The 21,972-nt window shown below is 39.1% G+C and overlaps 1 protein-coding gene across 1 annotated transcript in view; it reads right to left on the reverse strand.

Annotated features, from left to right (window-relative positions):
• cdk6 (cyclin dependent kinase 6) overlaps positions 1-17,958 on the reverse strand; it is a 62,536-nt gene extending 44,578 nt beyond the window's left edge. Inside the window, exons 1-4 of the mRNA XM_079828845.1 lie at positions 17,615-17,958; positions 15,852-16,177; positions 8,231-8,366; positions 2,267-2,434 (exon numbers count right to left, since the gene is read on the reverse strand). Of these exons, the coding sequence (XP_079684971.1) occupies positions 2,267-2,434; positions 8,231-8,366; positions 15,852-16,075 (528 nt within the window). The 5' untranslated portion in view covers positions 16,076-16,177; positions 17,615-17,958. The remainder of the gene's footprint in view (positions 1-2,266; positions 2,435-8,230; positions 8,367-15,851; positions 16,178-17,614) is intronic.
• Between the last annotated feature and the right edge of the window lie 4,014 nt (positions 17,959-21,972).

A 21,972-nucleotide genomic window follows, 5' to 3' on the forward strand; every position in this document is an offset into this window, starting at 1 on the left:
CACGTTTTTGTTTTAAAGCAGAGGATCTGTTCTTTCTTTTGATATATTACATATTCATACAACATGAACATTTTGTGAAAATGATCAAAAATGCTGGCGGTGGCTGGCAACTTTTTTCAAAAATGCTTGCGGGGAAAGAGTTAACATCTTTAACAACAATGATAAAAAGTACATTATAATATTCTGTAAAGCACTGTGAAATATACACGTGGTATAATATTAGCCAAGAAGTGACAAACTGCACAAAAAAACCCCCAAAGGGGATATTCCTTTATGCTTTATGCAAAACAGATATCATTTACTTCATATAAACTGCCTGATTCAACATCTTCGCATTGAGAACGGCAGTCTGTTTTGAATCATCATAATTCCGTAAGAGTTCTGGTGGGCAGTTATGACTCAGCCAACCATGTTTGGTCCATTCAGCACTTCTCACGTCTTCTAATGTACAGTTTATGTCAGCATGGCAAACTAGTAGCTAACATTGAGTGTTGTCATAGAACGAGGAGCCAAAAGCCATAACAGCATGTCTGCTTTTGCATACACAATAACGACATTCCTGTAACTGCCAAGAGAGAGGAAATGGATTTTTTTAGCTGCTTGAAGGGCGGGTGATAGGGGGATTCCAGGCACAGGAACATTAATCAGGAGAGCCAGAGAGCCCATGCTCACTGTAAGCATCCCCATCTTATCTATCGCCCGTTTTTTTGGGGGGGTTTTTCTCAGTATGTTTGGGGTGGGGTGAAACAAGGGGATATTTTCTAGTGGTAGATTCCCAGGTGAACTCACTGAGAGTCACCCGCCCAACAATCTAACAGCCAGCAGGCTCTTATTAAAGAACTGAAACAACATTATTTTGCACAGAAACTAAAACCACCGAAACCACACAACTGACAGAAGGCGCTGGCAGTCATTCAGAATCCGCAGACTGAATGAGATGTGAAAAAAATGGGTTAATGTAGCAAACTCTTGCACCCCGTTGAGCATGTGATATAGCCATGGTAACGACTATAATTAGATAGGAGGAATTCAATATTCGCTGCAAACATATTGACAAAACTAAAGAATGTGATAAATCAGCCATGTAAAATGTATTCAAAAAAGATCTCCAAGCAAAAAATGTCTGTTCAAAGCCTATGTGTATCTTTTGACATCAAAGCCGTCCTCAAGATAATGTGACTTCAAAGGGTGACAGGAGGGAATTGATGGGACTCAATTTCATCTCAGCTTAGGCCACTTTGTGAGGCCAAAGGCATGGGACAGCCTCTGCAGGGATCGCTTTACACATTATACTCTCGCTTTCACGCACATGTCTGATGGGTGGCCTTTCAGTGCTACCACATCTGATTGGACATCACCCATATCTGTCTCAAGGGATCTATTTGTCTGTATGATGGCACGTCACACTCCTAAAGCTACCAAGAGGACATCAAATACATTGAAGATGTCAATAATGTACTAGAGATTACAATGAAAATTTTTTGCTGTTTGTCATCTGCATACGTGAAAGGGGAGTTAAGGATGAAAATGGAGGGATGAAACAGTGGAAAAAGATGACACTTACACTTTGGGTATGTTTTCTATGAAAGTTGCATACTTGCATAGAAAATGTCATATATACTGAATTAAAAAAATGTTTTTGTTATATTTTATTATTTATATACATAAGTACTGAGTAATATTAATTAACTACATGTACTTACTATAGGGTTATGTATATATATACACATATATACACACACACACACACACACACACACACACACACACACACACACACACACACACACACACACACACACACACACACACACAGGTATATATATATTTTTTTTTTGTTGTTGTTGTTTTTTTAATATATAAAAATACTAAAATAAAATTAAAGTAGTAAATGATACAATACGTAAGTGTGTGTGTGTGTGTGTGTGTGTGTTTGTGTTTGTTTGTGTGTCTGTCTGTCTGTACTTGTGAGGGACAAATGTCCTCACTTATATAGTGAAACATTATGACAACCAACTAGTTTGGACATTTTACTGGTCCTCACTAGTTAATGTTAAAATGCATATGTTTCTGTGATGGGAAGGTTTAGGGGTAGGGGTTGAGTTAGGTGATAGATATAATCACCTAATATCATTAACATGATATAAAATCAATGGAAGTCTATGCAATGTCCTAACTAATATAGTTAACGTGTGTGTGTAGCATTTTTAACAAATAGTACTACTCTATTCACTATAGCAGACACTTGTGCAACGCCGTTACTCACCACAGAAGTAAGAGCCATCTGAAAGCTGTAGATCCGCGCCAGACCAAAGTCAGCCAGCTTGATCTGTCCTCCACTGGTGACTAGAATGTTTTGAGGCTTAAGATCTCGATGAACCACACGGTGAGAGTGGAGGAAATCCAGACCCTGCAGCAGCTGGTACATCATATCCTGCCAAAACACGACCAGAAGACCTGAGCCATTCCAAATATATTTTTCCAAAATATATTTTAATAACCTGAAGTGGATAAAAAACAAACAGTACAAAACAGATGGAACAGTACTACTATCAAGAAAACGGGCTCAAAAGAATATATGAATGTGGAGGGGAAAAAAAGTGAGCATGTCCCTTTAAAAGTTCAAGTTTGGCAGATGTTGATAACAAACATGACGCAGAGCAGGAAAGACACGCTGCCGTAAGTCTCCATCCCTGTAGGCCTCTGCTTCCCTGCAGCTGTCCCGGGATCACAGCTAATTGTGAATGGCCTCGTTCTGCCAATATGAAATCAGACCATGATACTGAAACTGAAGAGAAGGTGGGGGAAAGACAGCAACCTAACTGCCATTTCCTTTGGTAGAATTTGTCAATAATGGCCATGAAAGGTCTAACTGACAAATAGATAAGAAAAAAAAGGGTCTGTGTCTAAGAAAAAGAAGTGGGGTTGGAGTGCCGAGCGGGGAGCATTTGCTCACAGTTGCTGCTTGACTTGTTCCAAAGCAAAGGTATCAAGCGGTGGCAGCCTACCCCTGAGAAACCCGCTGCCAAGACCTCACAAGTGACATGGATCTGAGCCCACAGCACTGTTCATTCCCCAACCAGCTGGTGAGTGATTAAAACCACTGAAACAATGGGGTGCACACTCAAGCAGAAAACTGCAAACGGCGCGAGTCAGACCGGGCGAGGGGAAGGGGACGGAGGTCCTCACAATGTGTGCGCTGGGGGCCTGCACTAGGGAGCGCGCGTGTGTTAGAGTCAGGCGGCCAGCATAAACAAGGAGCCTTTCTGAATGCCCATCCAGCCATGACCTCGCAGACCTTCAGGCACAGGCAGTTATTCTGGGAGCTCCTAAAACGGCATCACCCCCTACCAGCCCCTCGGTCTTGGCCTAAAATGGCCCACTTTTGCTTGAGACAAAAGTGAAAAGAAAAAGGAAAAGCACACAAGCACCTCGGAAGCGTGACCCGAGGATCAACACTGATATCGACTCCTCCAAATACTTAAGTAACCGTTTATGGACGTGTGACAAACTCTCTGTGTGCATTTTCGGCACTGTTTCTGGAGGGAAATCTGCAGATTATGTCATTTAAGTGCATAAATTGGTGGCTGAATGGAATATTATATAATAGGCACTATTATTCAAATGTTTGGGGTCAAATAATGTTATACTTTTATTCAGCAAGGATGCAGAGAGACTGTGATATTAAGCATAGAATAACTGTTTTGAGCAGCAAATCAGCATATTAGAAGGATTTCTGGAGGATCATGTGACACTGAAGACGGAGTAATGACATCTCAGGAATAAATTACATTTGAAAATAAAATAGACAGCAGCTATTTTAAATTGTTGTATTTTTTTCCCCGCAATATTACTGTATTATGATCAAATAAATGCAGCCTTGGTGAGCATAAGACAAACATTAAATAAACCTTTGTATGAACAAGCCTCATTTGCAAATGAAGGCCGTTTGAATTCTGGAGAATTCTGTGGGTGCACATTCCTCATTTAAGGGTTATTATTATTAGAGTGATCTGCTTTGAAAAGCACTTTAGTTAAGTGGAAAAGCAAGCTTGATTTACCTGTCACCCAATCTCTCGTTATAATCTCATAAGGAGTAACCTAACAGGTGGAACGTGGATGATTCTTCAGGAGACGGTTCTTTGTTGTAACATGCTACATGATTTACAATCAAAACATTATTGCCTTAAATTAAAAAAGCAACGCTACCAACCTGAAATAACCAGGCTTTGCTGAGAGGCATTCAGAATCGAAAACAAAGGAAAGATTTGATAGCACCTGTCCTAAAGTACCTCTTCTCGGAAAAAGGGAGGAAATAAAGCAGAGGAGGAACGATTGGGGAAAAAAACCTCCCCAAAACCAGCAGTCAAAACAGAGCTTCCAGAAGGCACTCCCCTTTCTCATGCTAATTCATGAGAGGCAGCCATATTGTTTATTGTACCCCGGCACAATGCAGGACATCTGCCAGTTAGCGTTAGTGTAATTCCTTCCCCATGCTTCATTAGGCTCTCCTTTATTGGCCAGAGACAGGCTTCGGGAAGGCGCGGGGCCGGAGAGCCTAGCCGCACTCCCCAACGCAGGGCCAGCCGCTTGATCTCCTTCCAGCTCATTTGATTCCCGGGGCCTCTCTCATCAATTAGCATGCGGTGGGTCTGAAATGGGGCAGGAGTGGGCAGTTCGGGGGCTGGAATGGGGTGGAGGCTGGGACCTCTGCAATCTGGTGTCCCGAGGAGGGTGGTGAATAAGGTTGCCGGGCATCTTTGGGAGGGCCGCACAGTCTGCAACTGATGTCAGTTATCTGATGTCTGTGTGGCCCGACAAAATGAAATCTCACTAATGCATATTCACAAGCTCTTAGGTTAAAATATTCAGGCTCTGGAAGCCCGTGTATAGCATAAATTAACTATAAATGGTTACTTAATTATAAAAAAAAGAAAAAAAACATCCATATTTCCATTTCATTTTAAATTCATGAGAGAGGAAAAACATCTTTTTAATAAACGTTTTATATAATTGAAAGAAGTCTCACAGAGGCTGCATTTATTTTATTTTATAAAAACAGTAAAAGCTGTAAAATTGTGAAGTATTATTACAATTTTAAAATAACTTTTCTATTTTAATATATTATAAAAGTAATTTATTCCAGTGATGTCAAAGCTGAATTTTCAGCATCATTACTCCAGTCTTCAGTGTCACATGATCCTTCAGAAATTATTTTAATGTGATGATTTGCTGCTCTAGAAATATTTTATTATTATTATTTTTATGAATGTTGTGAAGCCTAATATTTTTGCAGAGATTATACTATTTTGGATTCTTTGATTAATAGAAAAAATGTACTGCCCCCAAACTTATGTAAATAAAGTTATAATTTTTTTTAAAAAGTCAAACGTTTTTCGCTATAAAAAATTCATATATAACAGATAGTCACTGGGGAAAATACAAAAAAAAACCACACATTTATCTCTAGCATGCAAACCAGAGACTCAAACCAAGACTCAAATGTTCAAAAGTCCCTCTCGATACACGATCCTTCCTAACCGATACACAAAACTTGCAAAGGAAACCCCTTAGGTGTCACTTTTTAACTTTTCAAATGTTTCATAGCTTCTGTTTCTATTTCAATTTGGCACAAATGACAAAGAGAGAGATACGGTTCGTTCCAGCACTCAATGTAAGATGTCCTAGGGGGAGAGGGAGCGAAATATGATGAATGGATTTGTAAAACTACCATGTGGGAAAAAGTCTAAATAGATTGCAGGAGCGTAGATGATCAGGACAAAAAAAATCCAACGTTTCCGCTCAAACCTTTCCGGATGAATGTAAGAGGACACTGACACGCAGCAGGATTATTTCGAGACCAAGGAAAACGATATCTGGCCTGAATGACTTAAGGAAGCCCCTTGCAGTCCACAGGTTTATTCCAGTGAAAGACATACATACTTACACAAAACCTTTGCATGCACACATGCACTGAAGGAACATTCCTCTGGCCAATCTTTGGTGAAAGCCAGAGCTGAATGAAAATAGAGGCACACAGGCACCCAGCCCTTTAATTAGAAGCCCATCCACCACATGCACTGCCCATCAAAAGGACAAGACTCTGTGATCTGAGGGAGCTCCAACCTTCATCTGCTGACTTAGAAGACCAAAACACTAATTTTTTGCTCACAGGCCTCAAAAGTACAAATAAAAAAAAATGTCCTCATTATTATTTTTTTATAAAACCACTGTTTGAAGAGGATACAGAGAATGGAACACTAGTTCATTAATGCAGCTTTTAAATTCAAGTTGCCCTCACTTTGTAGCTCATTCTTTTTATTCACAGCTTAAAGGGATCGTTCGCCCAAAAATGATAATTCTTTCATTAATTACTTTCATCATGTTATTCCAAACCCGTAAGACTTTTCGTTCATCTTTGGAACACAAATGAAGTTGTCTGGTATCACCAGACCAAGCTCAATCTGTTAAGATTGAACATTAGTCTGGGGAGTCTGCTCTGTATTTTTACTGAACAAGAGGCGTGATCAATGGGCATAGTTCAAATGACCAACGATCCGGGTGACGAACTTTGCAGCGCGACACGAAAACTCCAGGCAGGAAACGCGTCAAACGTGTTGGTTTGTAGAATTGATCAGCGGTTTGTAGAAGCAGCAATGGATTAGAGCGATTTCTGCAGGTTGTGCAAAAAAAAAAAACATGTGCTTGCCGACACTTCTCTATCCGTCATTGTGTTAAACCCGCCAATAGCGGGCCAGGTGGATTAGCTTTTGCAATTTTGAAGTTTGCGATTAATCCCAGCGGATTTGTAACAGAAGCAGGATAGAAAAATTTACAGGATTCCAGCCTGAACTGCAGGGCGAAATCAAATCGCCAGCAGATCGGGCTGGGTTTAAACAGTCTACAAATGAAGCTCTTTTTGATGAAATCAGAGTTTTCGGTCCCTCCATTGACAGCTACACAACTACCACTTTAACGCTTCAAAAAGTTCATAAATAGATCGTAAAACTAATCCATACGAATTGAGCGGTTTAGTCTAAATTTTCTGAAGAGACACGATATCTATTTTTATGAACATTTAGTTTAGGCTTTTATTCACATATAAACATTCATCAGCCCACACATCAGTTACGGGGTACAGAAGCTCAAGCATGTTTGCTTGGTAGTTAGGTAGCTGTCAATGTAGGGACAGAAAGCTCTGAAATTTCACCAAAAATATCTTAATTTGTGTTCCTGGAGATGAACGAAAAGTCTTACGTGTTTGGAACGACATGAGGGCGAGTAATTAATGACAGAATTTTCATTTTTGGGTGAACTATCACTTTAAGGTCAATAGCTATGTTAAAGTTGTGAATTTAACTTTTGTGCAAAATTGGAAAATCGCATAAAACGTTTGCGAATAAAGCAGCGTCTCCACCCATGTGTTCAAGAGAACAAAACCAGCATTTCCTTGGAAATTGATGTAAAATATCTGCAATAAAAATAGAAGTTGCTGTAATCGGGGAAGCCGCTGTGGCTCTTTTTTCCTCTATCATAAATGACATGCCCCTCAGAACGAGCAGACGAAATGCAATAAGCGCAGTCATGTTATCTTCCGTTCGGATGCCTGGTGTTTGGGAATGCAATCATGAGAGACACTTCAGGGAGATCACTACACCAAATCATTCTCATGACAGACTTTGGCTCAGGCACTTCAGAATGATCAAACCAACATTTAAGATGCTGTGCAATGAAACTGGTCCGCTGGTTAGTCCAATTATCCAAATCACATTCAGTGATCGTAAATGTATTTTCATCCATGTCTTATCGAAAAAAGAAAAGAAAATGCACACGTTTTTATGCACATTTTAAGAATGTACGCATATCTTTGCGTTTCCATCCAATATTTTTTTTTATGCGATATCCCAAAATGTGCATACAAATAGGTGGATGGAAAAATAGCTAATGTGTTTAGTTCCGTAATCAGACTTATTTAATACGGAATAGTAAAATGTAAGAGGACATGATTTAATCCATCACAGTTGACATATAGAATGTGGTTGAGAGGAGTTAAAAAGAGGGATTCAAATAATTATGAATCGTGTGCAACAAAACCAGGATTTATTTTAAATATGTGCATTAAAAAGAAAATGGTTGATTTTGATTACAGTTCTGGGCTAAAAGCATCAGGTTACAGCAGTTTTTCTGCCTGATCCTAAGTGCGGAGATGAGCCTGCTGGTGTGAAGGTACCTTTATGGTTTCAGGTGGCACTCCTGGATCAGGTGCTTTCTCCAAATATGTGGTTAAATCTTGGTCCACGTGTTCAAAGACCAAAGTTAGTTTGGTTTCCCGGTCAGTCCTGGAAACTGTGCATACGTCAAACAACCTAGGAAAGGCATAATCAAGAACACTTCCATTAAAAGCTGTTTAAAGTATACATTTGGACAAGGTCATATGATAAATATGAATGAATTATTGTAAGTATAGTGCATTTCTTTTTTCTATTATTGTAGTTAATTAAATGTCACATTCCTTGTTCTGCAGTGCTGCTAGGATCTTTGCACAAACGATTTTCACTCCTTGTGTCAATGATGTGACAAGTGTGTACATTTTACAGCAATGAAGAGTTTAACAGAGCCGAAACCCTCTAAAAATGACAAGCTGACACTGTCCTCAAGCTGACATTGGCAAGACCTCATTTCATTGCAACAGGGCCAAAACCCAAAAATGACAACAAGGACATGGATGTATGCTTTATCACAAGATAAGATATTTGACACAAGGGGAGGAGTTCTCTAATTGCCTGACATCATTCGCAAAGATAATGAATTATCCCTGACTTTTAGTGAAAGACAAAGTCAAATATCCATAATCCACGAAAAGATTCTTTCATGGCAAGTTACCCGATCCCATGACATCATAAACTGAAGTTCTCCAGGAAAAGCTTCTGCTGGAATCCAGATTGTGCCTCCACAATGAAGCCTCTTAACCAACAAAACATATGGCATGAATAATATTCTCATTATAAGCATCGAGAGGTTGCCTGCACTTTCACAGCGTTCCAAACACACGGCCCTATAGGAGTCCCTACATCCGTTAATACTGTTTAGCATTTCATTTGAAACAGGTTTCTTGCATTCTCTTCTCCGCTACTCAAAAATGCATTGGGGTCCAAAAGTCTGGAACCCCACTGAAAGAACGGTTTTAAGTGGATGAGAAACACTTCAGATTCTGCACTTTTTCGAGGCCACTAATCAGATATACTAATTTATGACAATAATCAATCTTCCACTGAACCTCAAGATGCTCTTTGGATCATTTCGAATCCTCCTGGAGAACATGTTCATCAAGTTTTTGACAAAATTGTGGAGTTCATGCACTTGTTGATACACTGTAAACTCGAAAAGTTGGCAAAACGAAAATAAAATTAAAAAAAGAGGTCACCAGTTAATTTTTTTTAAGACGTTTAAAGTTTAAGTAAGCAGAACTTGCATATTTTTATTTTGTACTCATACATTTTAATTGCTCTTAACTTCCTACATTTAAAGGGGTCATGAACTGGCTTTAAAAAAAATGTATATTGTCTGTTGTCTGAGGTCAACTTATGACGTTTGCGTGGTTTTTACATTCAAAACATCATAATGAATAAGTAATAGGCTACTTTCTCTAAAGAAACGCTCGGATTTGATGGTCGTGCCGCACTGAAGACTTGGAAGTAAACGCCCACGGCTAGGATTGGATAATATTTGCATATTTAATGAGCTTCAGCTCCCCTCAGTACGTCTGGGGAAACGCTCACAGGGCTTGCAAAATGTATTTTTCAAACAAACACAATGATTTATCATCCACCCGCGATTGATTGGAATGTTATTTTTGTATTACTTGGCCGACCCGATCAGTGAATATAATCGCAAACCGTGTACACAACACACACGCAGAATGTTATTTCACTATTTAGGATAGCCCGTCGCCAGGCCGGTGATACGTTTTGGAAGCCCGTCTGAAAAACACATAGCCCCGGGACGTTGGGCTGTTGCGAGCCCAGGCGTTACAAATTCGAATCTGATCACGAATGAACCAATAACAACAACTCCAGCCTGTGACCGCGTGCTAAGGTATGTAATCAATAGATATTAAACGATCTGTAACAATGCAATACTAACACATATAAAAAAACATGTTTTACTCACATAAGTGTGTGTTGCACCATTCCTGTCGGATCCAATATAGAAGGCACAGCATTGTGTTTTAATCTCAATATGTCTGCAAATCCAGTGTCGACCTGTATCTTGTTTACAATCGATTCTGCAGTGAAATGAAGCGAACAAACATGCAATGTTTTGCGCACGTGAGCTGGAACCAGTATGTTTATTGCTCAGTAGCGCGACCCGTTTAGCTCGACGAGTCGGTGGGCGGGCTTGAGGCGGCGCTTCTGCATTCTATGACGTCAGTGGTCGACATATTCTGATATCTCTTGTTTTCTGGGCCTGGTGTCAATAAAAGCTTTTCTTTGACTAACAAGGAAGTTTTCAGCTCTGAAACTCAGAGGTTATTCTTATATCACGATGAACTTTTATATACCAAAGGCTCAAAGGACAGTTGATTTCTCAATTCATCACCCCGTTTAACTTAAAATAATCAACTTAAATATTTTTTGTAGTGGAAGCCTGGTTAGCTTTAAGTGGCGAATTGAATAAATGCTACCTTGCTAATTGGCAATACAAATTTTTGATAGCATTAGCACTTGTTGAATGAGTACAGCAATATAGAACACTTAATCAGTTGTCAAACTAAGTTTATGCTCCACTCATCACCCCTCCCCCCAAAACACCCCAACATAACAGAAACGCTTCTAAACTAGCATAACACTTACTAAACACTACTAAATCTCCCAGTTAACATTATATAACACATCCTTTTTGCATTTACTCTCCCTTTTGAGTGTCATGACAAAGCATGCTGGGAAATAGAAATCCCAGCCCAGTTTCAGTTAAATTTAAGTTAGTCTAAATTAAAAAGAACAAGTTGGTATTGGCATCGTAGTTTATGCCCATGTCTTATTGAATTAGAAAATACGCATACGATTTTATGCACATTTTTAGAACGTATGCATCTTTGCGTTTCCATCCAATGTTTTTTATGTGATATTCCAAAATGAGCATAAAAATAGGTGGAGCCACTACTAAATCTCCCAGTTAACATAATACAACACAATTTTAACATTTATTCTCCCTTTTGTGTGTCATGACAAAGCATGCTGGGAAATAGAAATCCAAGCACAGTTTCAGCAAATTTAAGTTTGTCTAAATGAAAAGAAACAACTCCATAAAACTCAAAACAGATTACTTAAAATGTGTCAGTTTTGTGAACTCAAAAAAGAAAGTTTTAAATACTCATGAAATTGAATTAGTTTTAACTAATTTGAATTGGCTCTACTCAAACCAATTAAAAGGTACTCACAGTTTCAATCAATCTCATGTTAATCTCGAGTACCTGTAGAGTAGTATTGAATCCTTCAAATCTCAGAAGAGTCTTTAATTTTATCATATTTCTAAAAGACAGATGTGCAGTACCAATTCTTTCTGAAAACAGCCACGCTTGTGCAGGCGTACAGTGGGCGGAGCTAAAGAGTCACAAGCATATGCACACACACACACACACAATACATCATCGCATTCTCCCTGGATAAATTTCGTTTCACTATACGTTTGTGTTGTTTACATTTCTATGCACTTTCACACCGATTGCCAACAAAACACAGACATTTGATGCGGTTTCACTCACCGCTTGCGGTTTCGACTCGTGACCGGGAACAAACAAACACACTTGCAGAACTCTGTTGCTGCTCCGGAAAAATCAAACTGCATCCACTGTTCCCTTAACACTGGGTTAGCTGGGAAGCTGAAAAAGGTCATCTTTCCCTCACAACCAAAAACACACTTCTTGTTTTTTTTAAGCTTTGATTGTGTTTACAGTGTGCAATATAACATGTGTTCATGTTTCATGTGTAAAAAAAACACAGTATTTTTCACACAATTTACTTATCTGTATACTGCTGTTTTCACTGTCCTCAAAACGGCTTGATGATTTCCCTGTTCTATGAAGTCCCTCCTTCAGAAATACGTAACGAGTTTTGATTGTGCCAGCGGTTCCCGTGTTGTGATTCGACAGCAGCTTAGGGCACGTTGCCGGAAAGGTCACGCCTCTTACCATAACGGGGAGATGAACGCGCTCAAACTACAGCCCCTGAAGGCCAAACAAAGGTGATTTGACTCCGGGATTAAAATAACAGCATCTGAACGACATGGCGACAAACGCAACCGAACCGAACCGAACACTTCCTCTTCTCCACGAGGGAGCAACAAGACCACGCCCCCTTTTTCGCGTATTATTGTGGGCGGAGGTTAGTCAACAAACTGTTCTACTGACGTAATTAAAGCGGGATGTACCAGGATGTAGTCCAAACCGGCTGTTCACTGTAGGCTTTGAAAGGGAACTTCTGTTAAATATAATATCTCGCTTGGCATTGAACTTTGAGCTTTATAATTTTACAGGTATTATTTATGCTCTAACAGCAACATTACACACTAACTAAAGTTTGAAAAATGGGATCACGAAGAACAGGACCTTTAAGACACATTGTTGATTTCGTGGTCTAAACACAAAATGACTGCGCTGACGACGGCTTCTGTAACCAGAACAAAGCTTGTTGATGGACGCGCTCTTGCTCTCGCTCTGGTTGACGTGCACATGTGCTCATCCGGGAAAAGTGCCCATTCAAGGAATTCTGCCCTTTATGATGTCATACATCATACTCGATAAAAACTTTCCGAAACTTGTTCGAATCCTGAAGGACTGTATTTGGCACAGAAATACGCCGTCATCAACCAACTGAAACTGAGGCCATGTTTACCATGAGACAGTGTAAATAAGTCAGAATGCATGAAAAAGCATTAGATCACCCCTTTAATTATTTTGAGCATTAGGGTTTACAGTGTACAAAGGGGGAAAACAAACTGACAAACAATATTAAAAAGATCCATCTGCATCTATGGACAAATTACAAACCACCAAAATGTACATTTGCGATCCAGACCTTGTCTGGTCTAGTCAAAAGAATGAAGTGCACATGTTCAGCAGCTTTTAGTGCGCAATGCTCCATGGCAAGGTTAAGGCCTTGAGTTAGGCCAGCCAATGACGTGAGTTCTGTCATCAATTGAATGAAGCAGATAAGCCCTTCAAACCGAGCCATCAATCCATTAGCTGCAAGAGCTCCCCTGATAGAGACGGCTGTGATTTTCCACCTACACATTTTGACATTCATAAGCTACCAGGCTAAACAAAATCAACACACATTACCAAAACAATACAAAACGACCTTGATGCCAGACACAGACAATGAGGAATTAAAATGCATCTATTCACTTTTGAGAAAGACGGCCGACTGCTCACAGATATTTGCGCATCAATGGTTTCACATCTGCACATAAAGGTCAACAATGGATATCGTTTCAGTTGACCAGGAAAGGTGAATTGTCAGAGAGGTGTATGCGTCAATGGTACCATTTGCATTTGACAACCTAATTATCAAAACAATGGGACCCGCATAGCTGTTCCTTGAAGACATCCTCAACCTAAATGTTTTGGTTGACTAGATGATCTTTTATAAAACGGTTACTTCCAGTCCTTGATTCTGATTGGTCAATAGCTGTGTTTTATTCCCGATAAAACACGGCTATGACCGCTTCACCCAACGGTTCCGTGTATCACTACACAACACCCTTAGCAATGTAAACAAATGTTTGTTCTCATTGATATTGTTCATTGAAACTTACTGTATTATGTAGAGTATTGTGAGAGAGAGAGATCGAGTGAGCGGGTGTATTACCTGCATTTATATATAGCACTTTCCTTCAGGTCAGTCCTATGTTCATAAAGAAAAATCAGTTTGAATGTGCACTGCGATATCTTGTCCTTTTAACAGTTAAGGGGTTTTCCTGTGTCCTGACACTGACACTTTGTCAGTTGTGATTTGCTCCAGTTTCAGTCTAATATAAAAGTCTTCGCTACTGACCGATCAACTCAAAGACCATCTTTGCCATTATCTAATGGGCTAATAATGTAACTTTTGTTGCCGTGCATGGTCAGGGACTATTTTTTTCCAGCAGAAGGAAGGCTTCTAGTGATTTTACTTCATAAAAGTTGCATTGATACATATTTTGGGCTTTAATATTTGTATTGTGTGGAAACAGTTTTATATAAGCAATAGGCCCTGTGAAGCCGTGGTTTACAGTGAATTTATAACAGCTAAGGTGGTGTGAACAATAAAATAAATTCACTGTAAACTTCTTGTGGCTTATTGCTTTATTTGCAGAGATGTTTACTCATTGACTCATTTTATCATCATGGCTAGTGATTGAAAGATATGGTTACATCAGGGGCCAATGCTGATACTATTGCAAAATACTTGCAGAAACGCTCAAATTAAAGTAACACGAAACATGCGCCATATTTTCTCAAAATTCAATATAAAATTCTGAAAACTACTCATTGGTCTTAATTGGCTGAGTTAACATGACTATAATCCAATGCCAGTAATCTCAAATGGGCTGATAATTCGATATATTACTAATTTAATTACAAGTTAACCACACTTGAGCTATTTCAGTACCTGAAAAAACCCAGTGGGTGTATTGCTCCACAACAAAATAGTTGAATCCACCAAATTTATGCAGTTTAATTGGAAAAAACCTTGAAGTTCTTAGGGGATCTCCCTTGAACATGGGTCGATGAGGGCAAAATGACGCGACAGGAAATAGTGTGTGTGAAATGCATACACGCACTAGAGATCAGTCCGCCAAAGCGCTTTATGGATAGGAACGTGTGACAGCTGCCACCCTATCTCCCCTATCTCCCGTTGACATGAGTGACAGTATTTAAAGTCGGCATAAAATACGGAAGTTGCAATAGTCGTTTCTTCCCTACTGTGACGTATATCTGAGGGAAACGAACAAGAAAAGATGTAGGACGGGATTTGATTTTGTCCATTGGGGATTGATTGGATCGTTGTAGTTTGGTTAGATGCCATTTTGATGAAAACGAGGCTGAGAGGGATGAACTTGCCGTCTTTACAATGGTAAAGGTCCTAGATCACAATTTTCACAACTTCCAAAACTGGAGTTTTGACATTTCATCAGCTGAAAAATGTATGTTGCTAAACAACACTACTAAATGTAGTGTTATTTTCACTCCTGTCAGAACTTAAATATGGCGCTAGCCAGATTAAATTCTATTGCTGATGTCATGTGAGTGACAGGTTGTCCCGCCCTCACGCCGATGAACACGTCATCAGAGATGTAATTCCAGGTGGGAGGGGACGTTATTTTGATGAAAGATTATGAGGACACAGGAATTTTAAAGAAATAATGATGTGTGTGTACAGATGAATAATTTATAATGAATACTGTAATATTTCATAAAACAAACCTGCAACTGGCAGGAATAGGATATTGAGTGAAATAACCTCCGATATCATGAAAAGGATAAGTCAGCAATCATATTTAATATTGTGGGGCAGAAAAAGGTGGAGGAAATGAAACCTCTGATATGAGGAATGATGTTTTTTCATTATAACACCACGCTTAGCAACATTATGGATGCGCTCGATGCCCTCTGCCTCAGTTCTTTAATCCCCGGTTTGTTTAAAACATATACTGTATATAATATCAGGGTTTGTCTCCTTGCAACAATATGTCCAACTTTCAAACAAACCTACACCCTAGCAGGAAACACATATTACAAGAGGAAGTATGTGAAGTTTTCATCTACAAACAAAACAAAGCTGGACCCCCCTGCTCCCCTTTTTTCTTACCTGACCACATTGGGATGCTCAAAGGACTCCAGCTGCCTCAGCACCGCCACCTCGCGGATAGTTGACAGCGGCATTCCCTCTTCCTCGGTCTGCACCCGAACTCTTTTCAGGGCTACAAAGCGGCCCCCGTTCTTCAAATCCCGTGCTTTGTACACCTTTCCGTATGCACCTTCGCCGATCTCAGCCACCGGCTCATATTGTTGGGTTAAGCTCTCTTTGTCCATTTTTTCACACGGCGAGGTACTGCGGGGAATCCCGAAATGTGACGAGCGCGCGGATATTTCACAAAGGCATTATTGGGAGAGCGGCGCTGGCACGTGCACTGCCTGTAGAGCGCGAGCACAAAAGGAGGCAGAGGTAAACACCAATGTGATCAGAGTTAAATCAAATCTTATCTACGCACTGAAGATAACAGATATGGATCTTAAACCATAAATACAACACACACAAAGCTAGCGTAGCCGCTTTTATAGCCAAATGTGAAGGAAAGTCCAGTTAATATCTCAACATCTGGAGTCCACAGTAGGCTAATAAAGAATATGGGTGAATATTGATGTGCCCAGTGATATAAAAGAGAAAAGGGTCTAACGTGAATACAAAAAAGGAATTTGAACTGGTTTCACACATTTTATACCAAAGGCTACTAAGAATCTTAAGATAATCACACGTGTCAAGTGGTGTAACCATCAAGCAAAAACATAAAGGCAATTTGCAGCTTGAATATATGTGATTATATACAACTTAATCATTGTTTTCAAAGTGTTCTATTTTTCAAGTGTTATTTTTTTCCCACAAATGTTTTTCGAGTCAAGAATGTGTAACGGTTACTCAATGACTTGAACAAAACCTGCTTTTTTTATTAAAAAGTCAATTTGATATTTATATGATATTACCTTGACACAGTTATGCGGGTCTACAGAAGACCTCACTGTAACATCATTTCCTGTTTAATAGTTTCTGATGTCACATGACAACAAAATGGCTTCCTGCATGCTGGTTAGACCACATTGACATAGTTTTTATTTTAATTTTGATGAATAAATCTACTTTAAATCACAATTTCAAATATATAAATAACATAAATAAATAGTTGAAAAAAAAAAAAAAAAAAAAAAAAAAGTTAAATTGTTGTCTTTTAATAAGATTTTGTCCCAGCAGTTACACCACCCTGACAGACTTTTTATTTCAGGCCCCACAAATATACATATTTGTAAAATAAATAAATACAAATATATATATACAAATATATATATATATATTTATATATAAAACATTTAAAATATACAAATCACATGTATATAAATAAACATTTTTAAATAATCACCACACCGTTTAATTCAAAAGTTGAAAACGGTGAAAAATCTATCCAATTCCCGATTTGCATTTTTAATTTTTTTTTTAATAACTTCACGTCACTAACAGAATTACTCGTTAACCTTTGAGTCAACTGTACTGCCGTTTCTGTACAGTAGTGATTGACTCAAGATTTGAATCTAGCACGTGCGCATATTGCCAATAAAACATAAACGACTTAAGTTTTCTAATGACAAGTCCTGCTCTTCTTTGTGCCACAGCCTCGAGCACGTGGTTGTCTACTGATTGCATTGTTTAGCTGTGCATATCAATAAACGCTTGAAAGCGCATACTTTTGCTTCCTAATAAAGCATCTAGCTTGCATGCAGATCCCCAGACGTACCAACGCGCAACGAACCCACAAAAATACGAGTAACACAAGTGAATGAGAGTTTGCCCAGTATAGTTACCCCGTTTGTTAGCCTGTATTCCGCCCGGAGAGTCGCGTCATTCATAAACTTCAGTAACTTTCCCAGCGTCTCCACACGCATCACAGCTCGTGCAGTGTCCGCGCAAAGGGCCACACAGGTAGTCGGATGGTGCACGCGCTAAGCCCCATCCCAGCAGTACCACATACACCACTGCAACTGCAGATCAAGAGAAAGAACGTCTGATCAGTTCCTTTGAGAAAGCACAACGGATCAAAAAGAGACTGATTTTCATCGATCTGCCGCGGCCGTCCTTCCCCCTTTATGTTTTTCCCATCTATGCAGGAATATGCAGCGTGTGTGTGTGCTCGGTCTCCTCCTCGCTTTCCCACGCTGGCTGAATGTGCCTTGACCCCCTTCAGAGCAGTTTGACACAGAGCAGGAGCGTTTCCGCATTCCTCACCGACTACAAAGACTAACCGCCTCCTCTTGCTTTCTCCCTGCCTGCTCTCTCCTTCACCATTCATACTGCTTTTTTGTTTTTGTCTCGGTGTCAAAACGGGATCACCGCGGGGGAAAGAGCCGAGACGCGGAAAGGTTATTGGATGCATCTAATAGAAACTTTGTGGATCTGCAAAAATCCACATTAGTGGGGCAACAGATTATCTCTTCTAAATAATGCATACTGTACATTTGCACTTCTTGAATCTTTGGTTTTCTTCAACAGGTTGTTGAAAAGAAAACTTTTGCATTGCGGATTGGTAAGGTGAGATCTCACTCTTGCTGTGCAAAATGTGCGGTTTATATGCAAAAATGCTACAGTAAAATTGTTTATTAATACTTTCACTATATAAATACAGTGAAAATGTACAGCAATTTAACAGGACATTGCATGCAATTTTACTATGGGTTATAAATAGCATTGTTTCTTTAGGGAATGACAAATTAAGGTAAATAATATTTATTTTTGCAGATATGTACATTTGCTGTGTTTTGTGTTACATGTTTATGTTGTCTAATGCATTATTTTAGTGTCATGACCCATTTTGTCACCTGTATTTAATGACCCTGCAAGTTCGATTAAACCATCAAAATGGTTATAGAGATATTTTATATTTTTAAAAATCTAAATTTGAGTGAAGAACAAAACACTAAATTTGACAGGTATTTATCTGACAAAATAAAGGCAAACTACAACTAGGTTTTATTTGACTTAAAATGCAAAACAAAAAGCTCACAGGAAAAAGTTATTCATATTTCGTTGGTTCTCTTGTTTTTGCGTGTGTTCATGTATTCTTTGTATGACAGCCTGGCCAAAAATTATGTTGCACAATTTGGCATGTTTCATTGCATTTTCACTAATAAAACAATTGACTCCAAGAGCAACATAATATGCAAATTTGGTTGAAGAGGTTAATTTCCCTCAGCCGGACATAATTTTTGGCCACTACTGTCTATATATATGCAAACGTTGCCAAAAGTGATGTCTGGCTTATTCATACACTCCCTGGCCACTTTATTAGGTACCTGTTCAACTGCTTGTTAACGCAAATATCTGATCAGCCAATCACAGGCATCAACTCAAAGCATTTAGACATGGTCAAGATGATCCCCTGAAGTTCAAACTGAGCATCAGAATGGGGAAGAAAAGTGATTTAAGTGACTTTTAACATGAATGGTTGTTGATGCCAGACGGGCTGGTCTGAGTATTTCAGAAACTGCTGATCTACTGGGATTTTCAAGCACAACCATCTCTAGGGTTTACAGAGAATGGTCCAAAAAAGGGAAAATAGTGGATGAAAAATGCCTTGTTGATGCCTTGCCAGAGGTCAGAGGAGAATGGCCAGACTGGTTTGAGCTGATAGAAAGGCAACACTAACTCAAATAACCAGTCGTTACAACCGAGGTCTGCAGAAGAGCATCTCTGAACACACACCACGTCAAACCTTGAAGCAGATGAGCTACAGCAGCAGAAGACACACCGGTGACACTCCTATCAGCTAAGAACAGCAAACTGAGGATACAATTCACAAGAGCTCACCAAAAGGACAATAGGAGATTAGGAAAAACTTCTTCTGTGACATTCAGATGGTAGGGATTTTAACATAATTTGGCAAAACATCATGAAAGCATGGTTCAGGCTGGTGGTGTAATGGTATGGCACCTATTTCTTTACATACTTTGGACACCTTAGGACCAATTGGACATTGTTTAAACTCCACAGCCTACCTGAGTATTGATGCTGACCATCTCCAAATCATCATGGATGTGCAGCAACTGTGTGACGCTATCATGTCAATATGGACCAAAATCTCTGAGGAATGTTTCCAGCACCTTTTTGAATCTATGCCTTGGAAAATGAAGGCAGTTCTGAAGGCAAACGCGGATATTAACATCCCGACATTTATTTCCATCAAGAAGTGCATACATTTTTGGTCAAGATCTTGTATTGACAATGCAAGAGTCCAGCACTCTGTAAAGTCTCCTCCAGCACATCCCAAAGACTTTCAATGAATTTATGTCCAATTCATGTGTGGAAATGATTCTTCATGCTCCCTCCCAACCATTCTTTTTGAGCTGATGAATCTTGACATTGTCCTCCTGGAATATGGCCATGATGTGTTTTCCTACATGGATGTTTAAGAAATGAAAAGCTACACACTCCATCAATTCAGGTTAGAAGAACTGTTGCAAACATATAACATGCTAGAAACGTAATAATCACATAAAAAAATAAAAACAACTTTTTTTTTTGTTAGCCGGACAATATATACGTCTTGTTCATGTATGAATTAAATGTTATATTTTGCCATGAAGTTGAATTAAGCTTAATGGTAGTGTGCATGTAAATATGAATATTTAAATATTAATGTTTTTAAACACTTTTTTATATTTTATTTAAAAGCCTTATGAAAGCATGGGTAAGCCTGTTCCTCTATTGCACTTTAAAAAACTGTAAAAAAAAAAAAAAAAAAAAAAACGTTAATAGTTGATAATCAGGCGAAGAATATGGGTGAATCTTCCTAAATGAATTGTATGGCAGGGGGGCTTTGTAGTTCGGTGAGGTGAGTGAATCTGCTCGTCTTCGGTATTCAGAGAAACTGAACGCTCATTGATTTGAGAGAGAGCGCTTCGGCATGGGGGCAGATGATGAGTTTGAAGTAGGTTTGTCTGCCAATACAGTTTCCCCATGTGTGCCCCCTCTTGTCAACTTAAAATTCAACTTTTTTGCATCACAAAGCACACTTTACACACAATGGCCTCTAAACCAACAACTGCAAAGGCTTCCCTGTACATTTATGCATCAGGATTGTTCATTTTAAATGAGCTCCGAGAGCCATTTCCCAGATTGAATACATTACCATGCATACACATGCTTATTAGGCAGTGAAAAACAAAACAATTATATTGGTTTGTGTGTGGCATGCTCACTGTCCTTTGAGTAGTCATTTTGAAAAAGGAGAAACAGTCGCACATTCTGTGTGAGACGGATGTCACAAAACAAGACTCAAATCAGTCACTGAATGGACACGTAAAACAAGAATGTTTCAAAATATGTAACACTAAATCATTCTTGGGGACAAGAACGCAGAGATGAATGTCTGAGATTTATACAGCATGGTGGTGTGTGTGCTGTTTTAACATTTGTCTTTTTGTGGATGAAGGATGAAAAGGAATTTTGTGGTTGAGATAATTATCTCTTACCAAGGCATTTTAATTGTCTCCCAGTAAAAGCTTTAATGGTTTATGAAAACAAACACATGCTTCAAATCACAAGTGAATCATTTAGTCAGAATATGTAAATGCGGTGAGAATTTCCTGTTTTGTTTTTTACTTTTTTGACAAGTTTTCACAATAATTCATGTTTATGTGTATTATGAACCAGGTATAAAGGTCGCACAGTATTGCATAAAAGCATCGGGAGATATGTTAAAGCTTTCAGGCTTTTGAGGTTTTAAATAGAGGAAGTATATATAAAACTGTTGGATTAGCCATTTGTTGCAGCAGTTCAATCGTCTTATGTGTCTTTTTGCATATGCTTTGCTTATTGTTACAATGACTGGCTGAAAGGGTCCAATCATACACTATCAGTGCTTTTTAAATGACAATCTCTGCGGTTATTTGAGAAGCTTGAGTGGCAGATGGGGATCAGTCTGTCTATGTAAGAGAGACTCTCTCCATTGGAAAACAGGTGACATTCTACCAGATTACCTTTCCACCCCATACACTTCTGACCAGACACCAGTCGGCCCGACAGCAGCCTTGCAGATCGTCTTTCTCAAATCAGATTCAGCCACACATGGAGGCAGCATTTGTGAAAGTGATCCCGATTGTCCTCATGTTACTCTTAGTCGATTGACTATCCCCTCTGTGCACAGAATAAATGCTGACCACACCCG

This window comes from Gobio gobio (assembly GCF_949357685.1).
Source record: "Gobio gobio genome assembly, chromosome: 11".
Lineage (NCBI taxonomy): Eukaryota > Metazoa > Chordata > Actinopteri > Cypriniformes > Gobionidae > Gobio > Gobio gobio.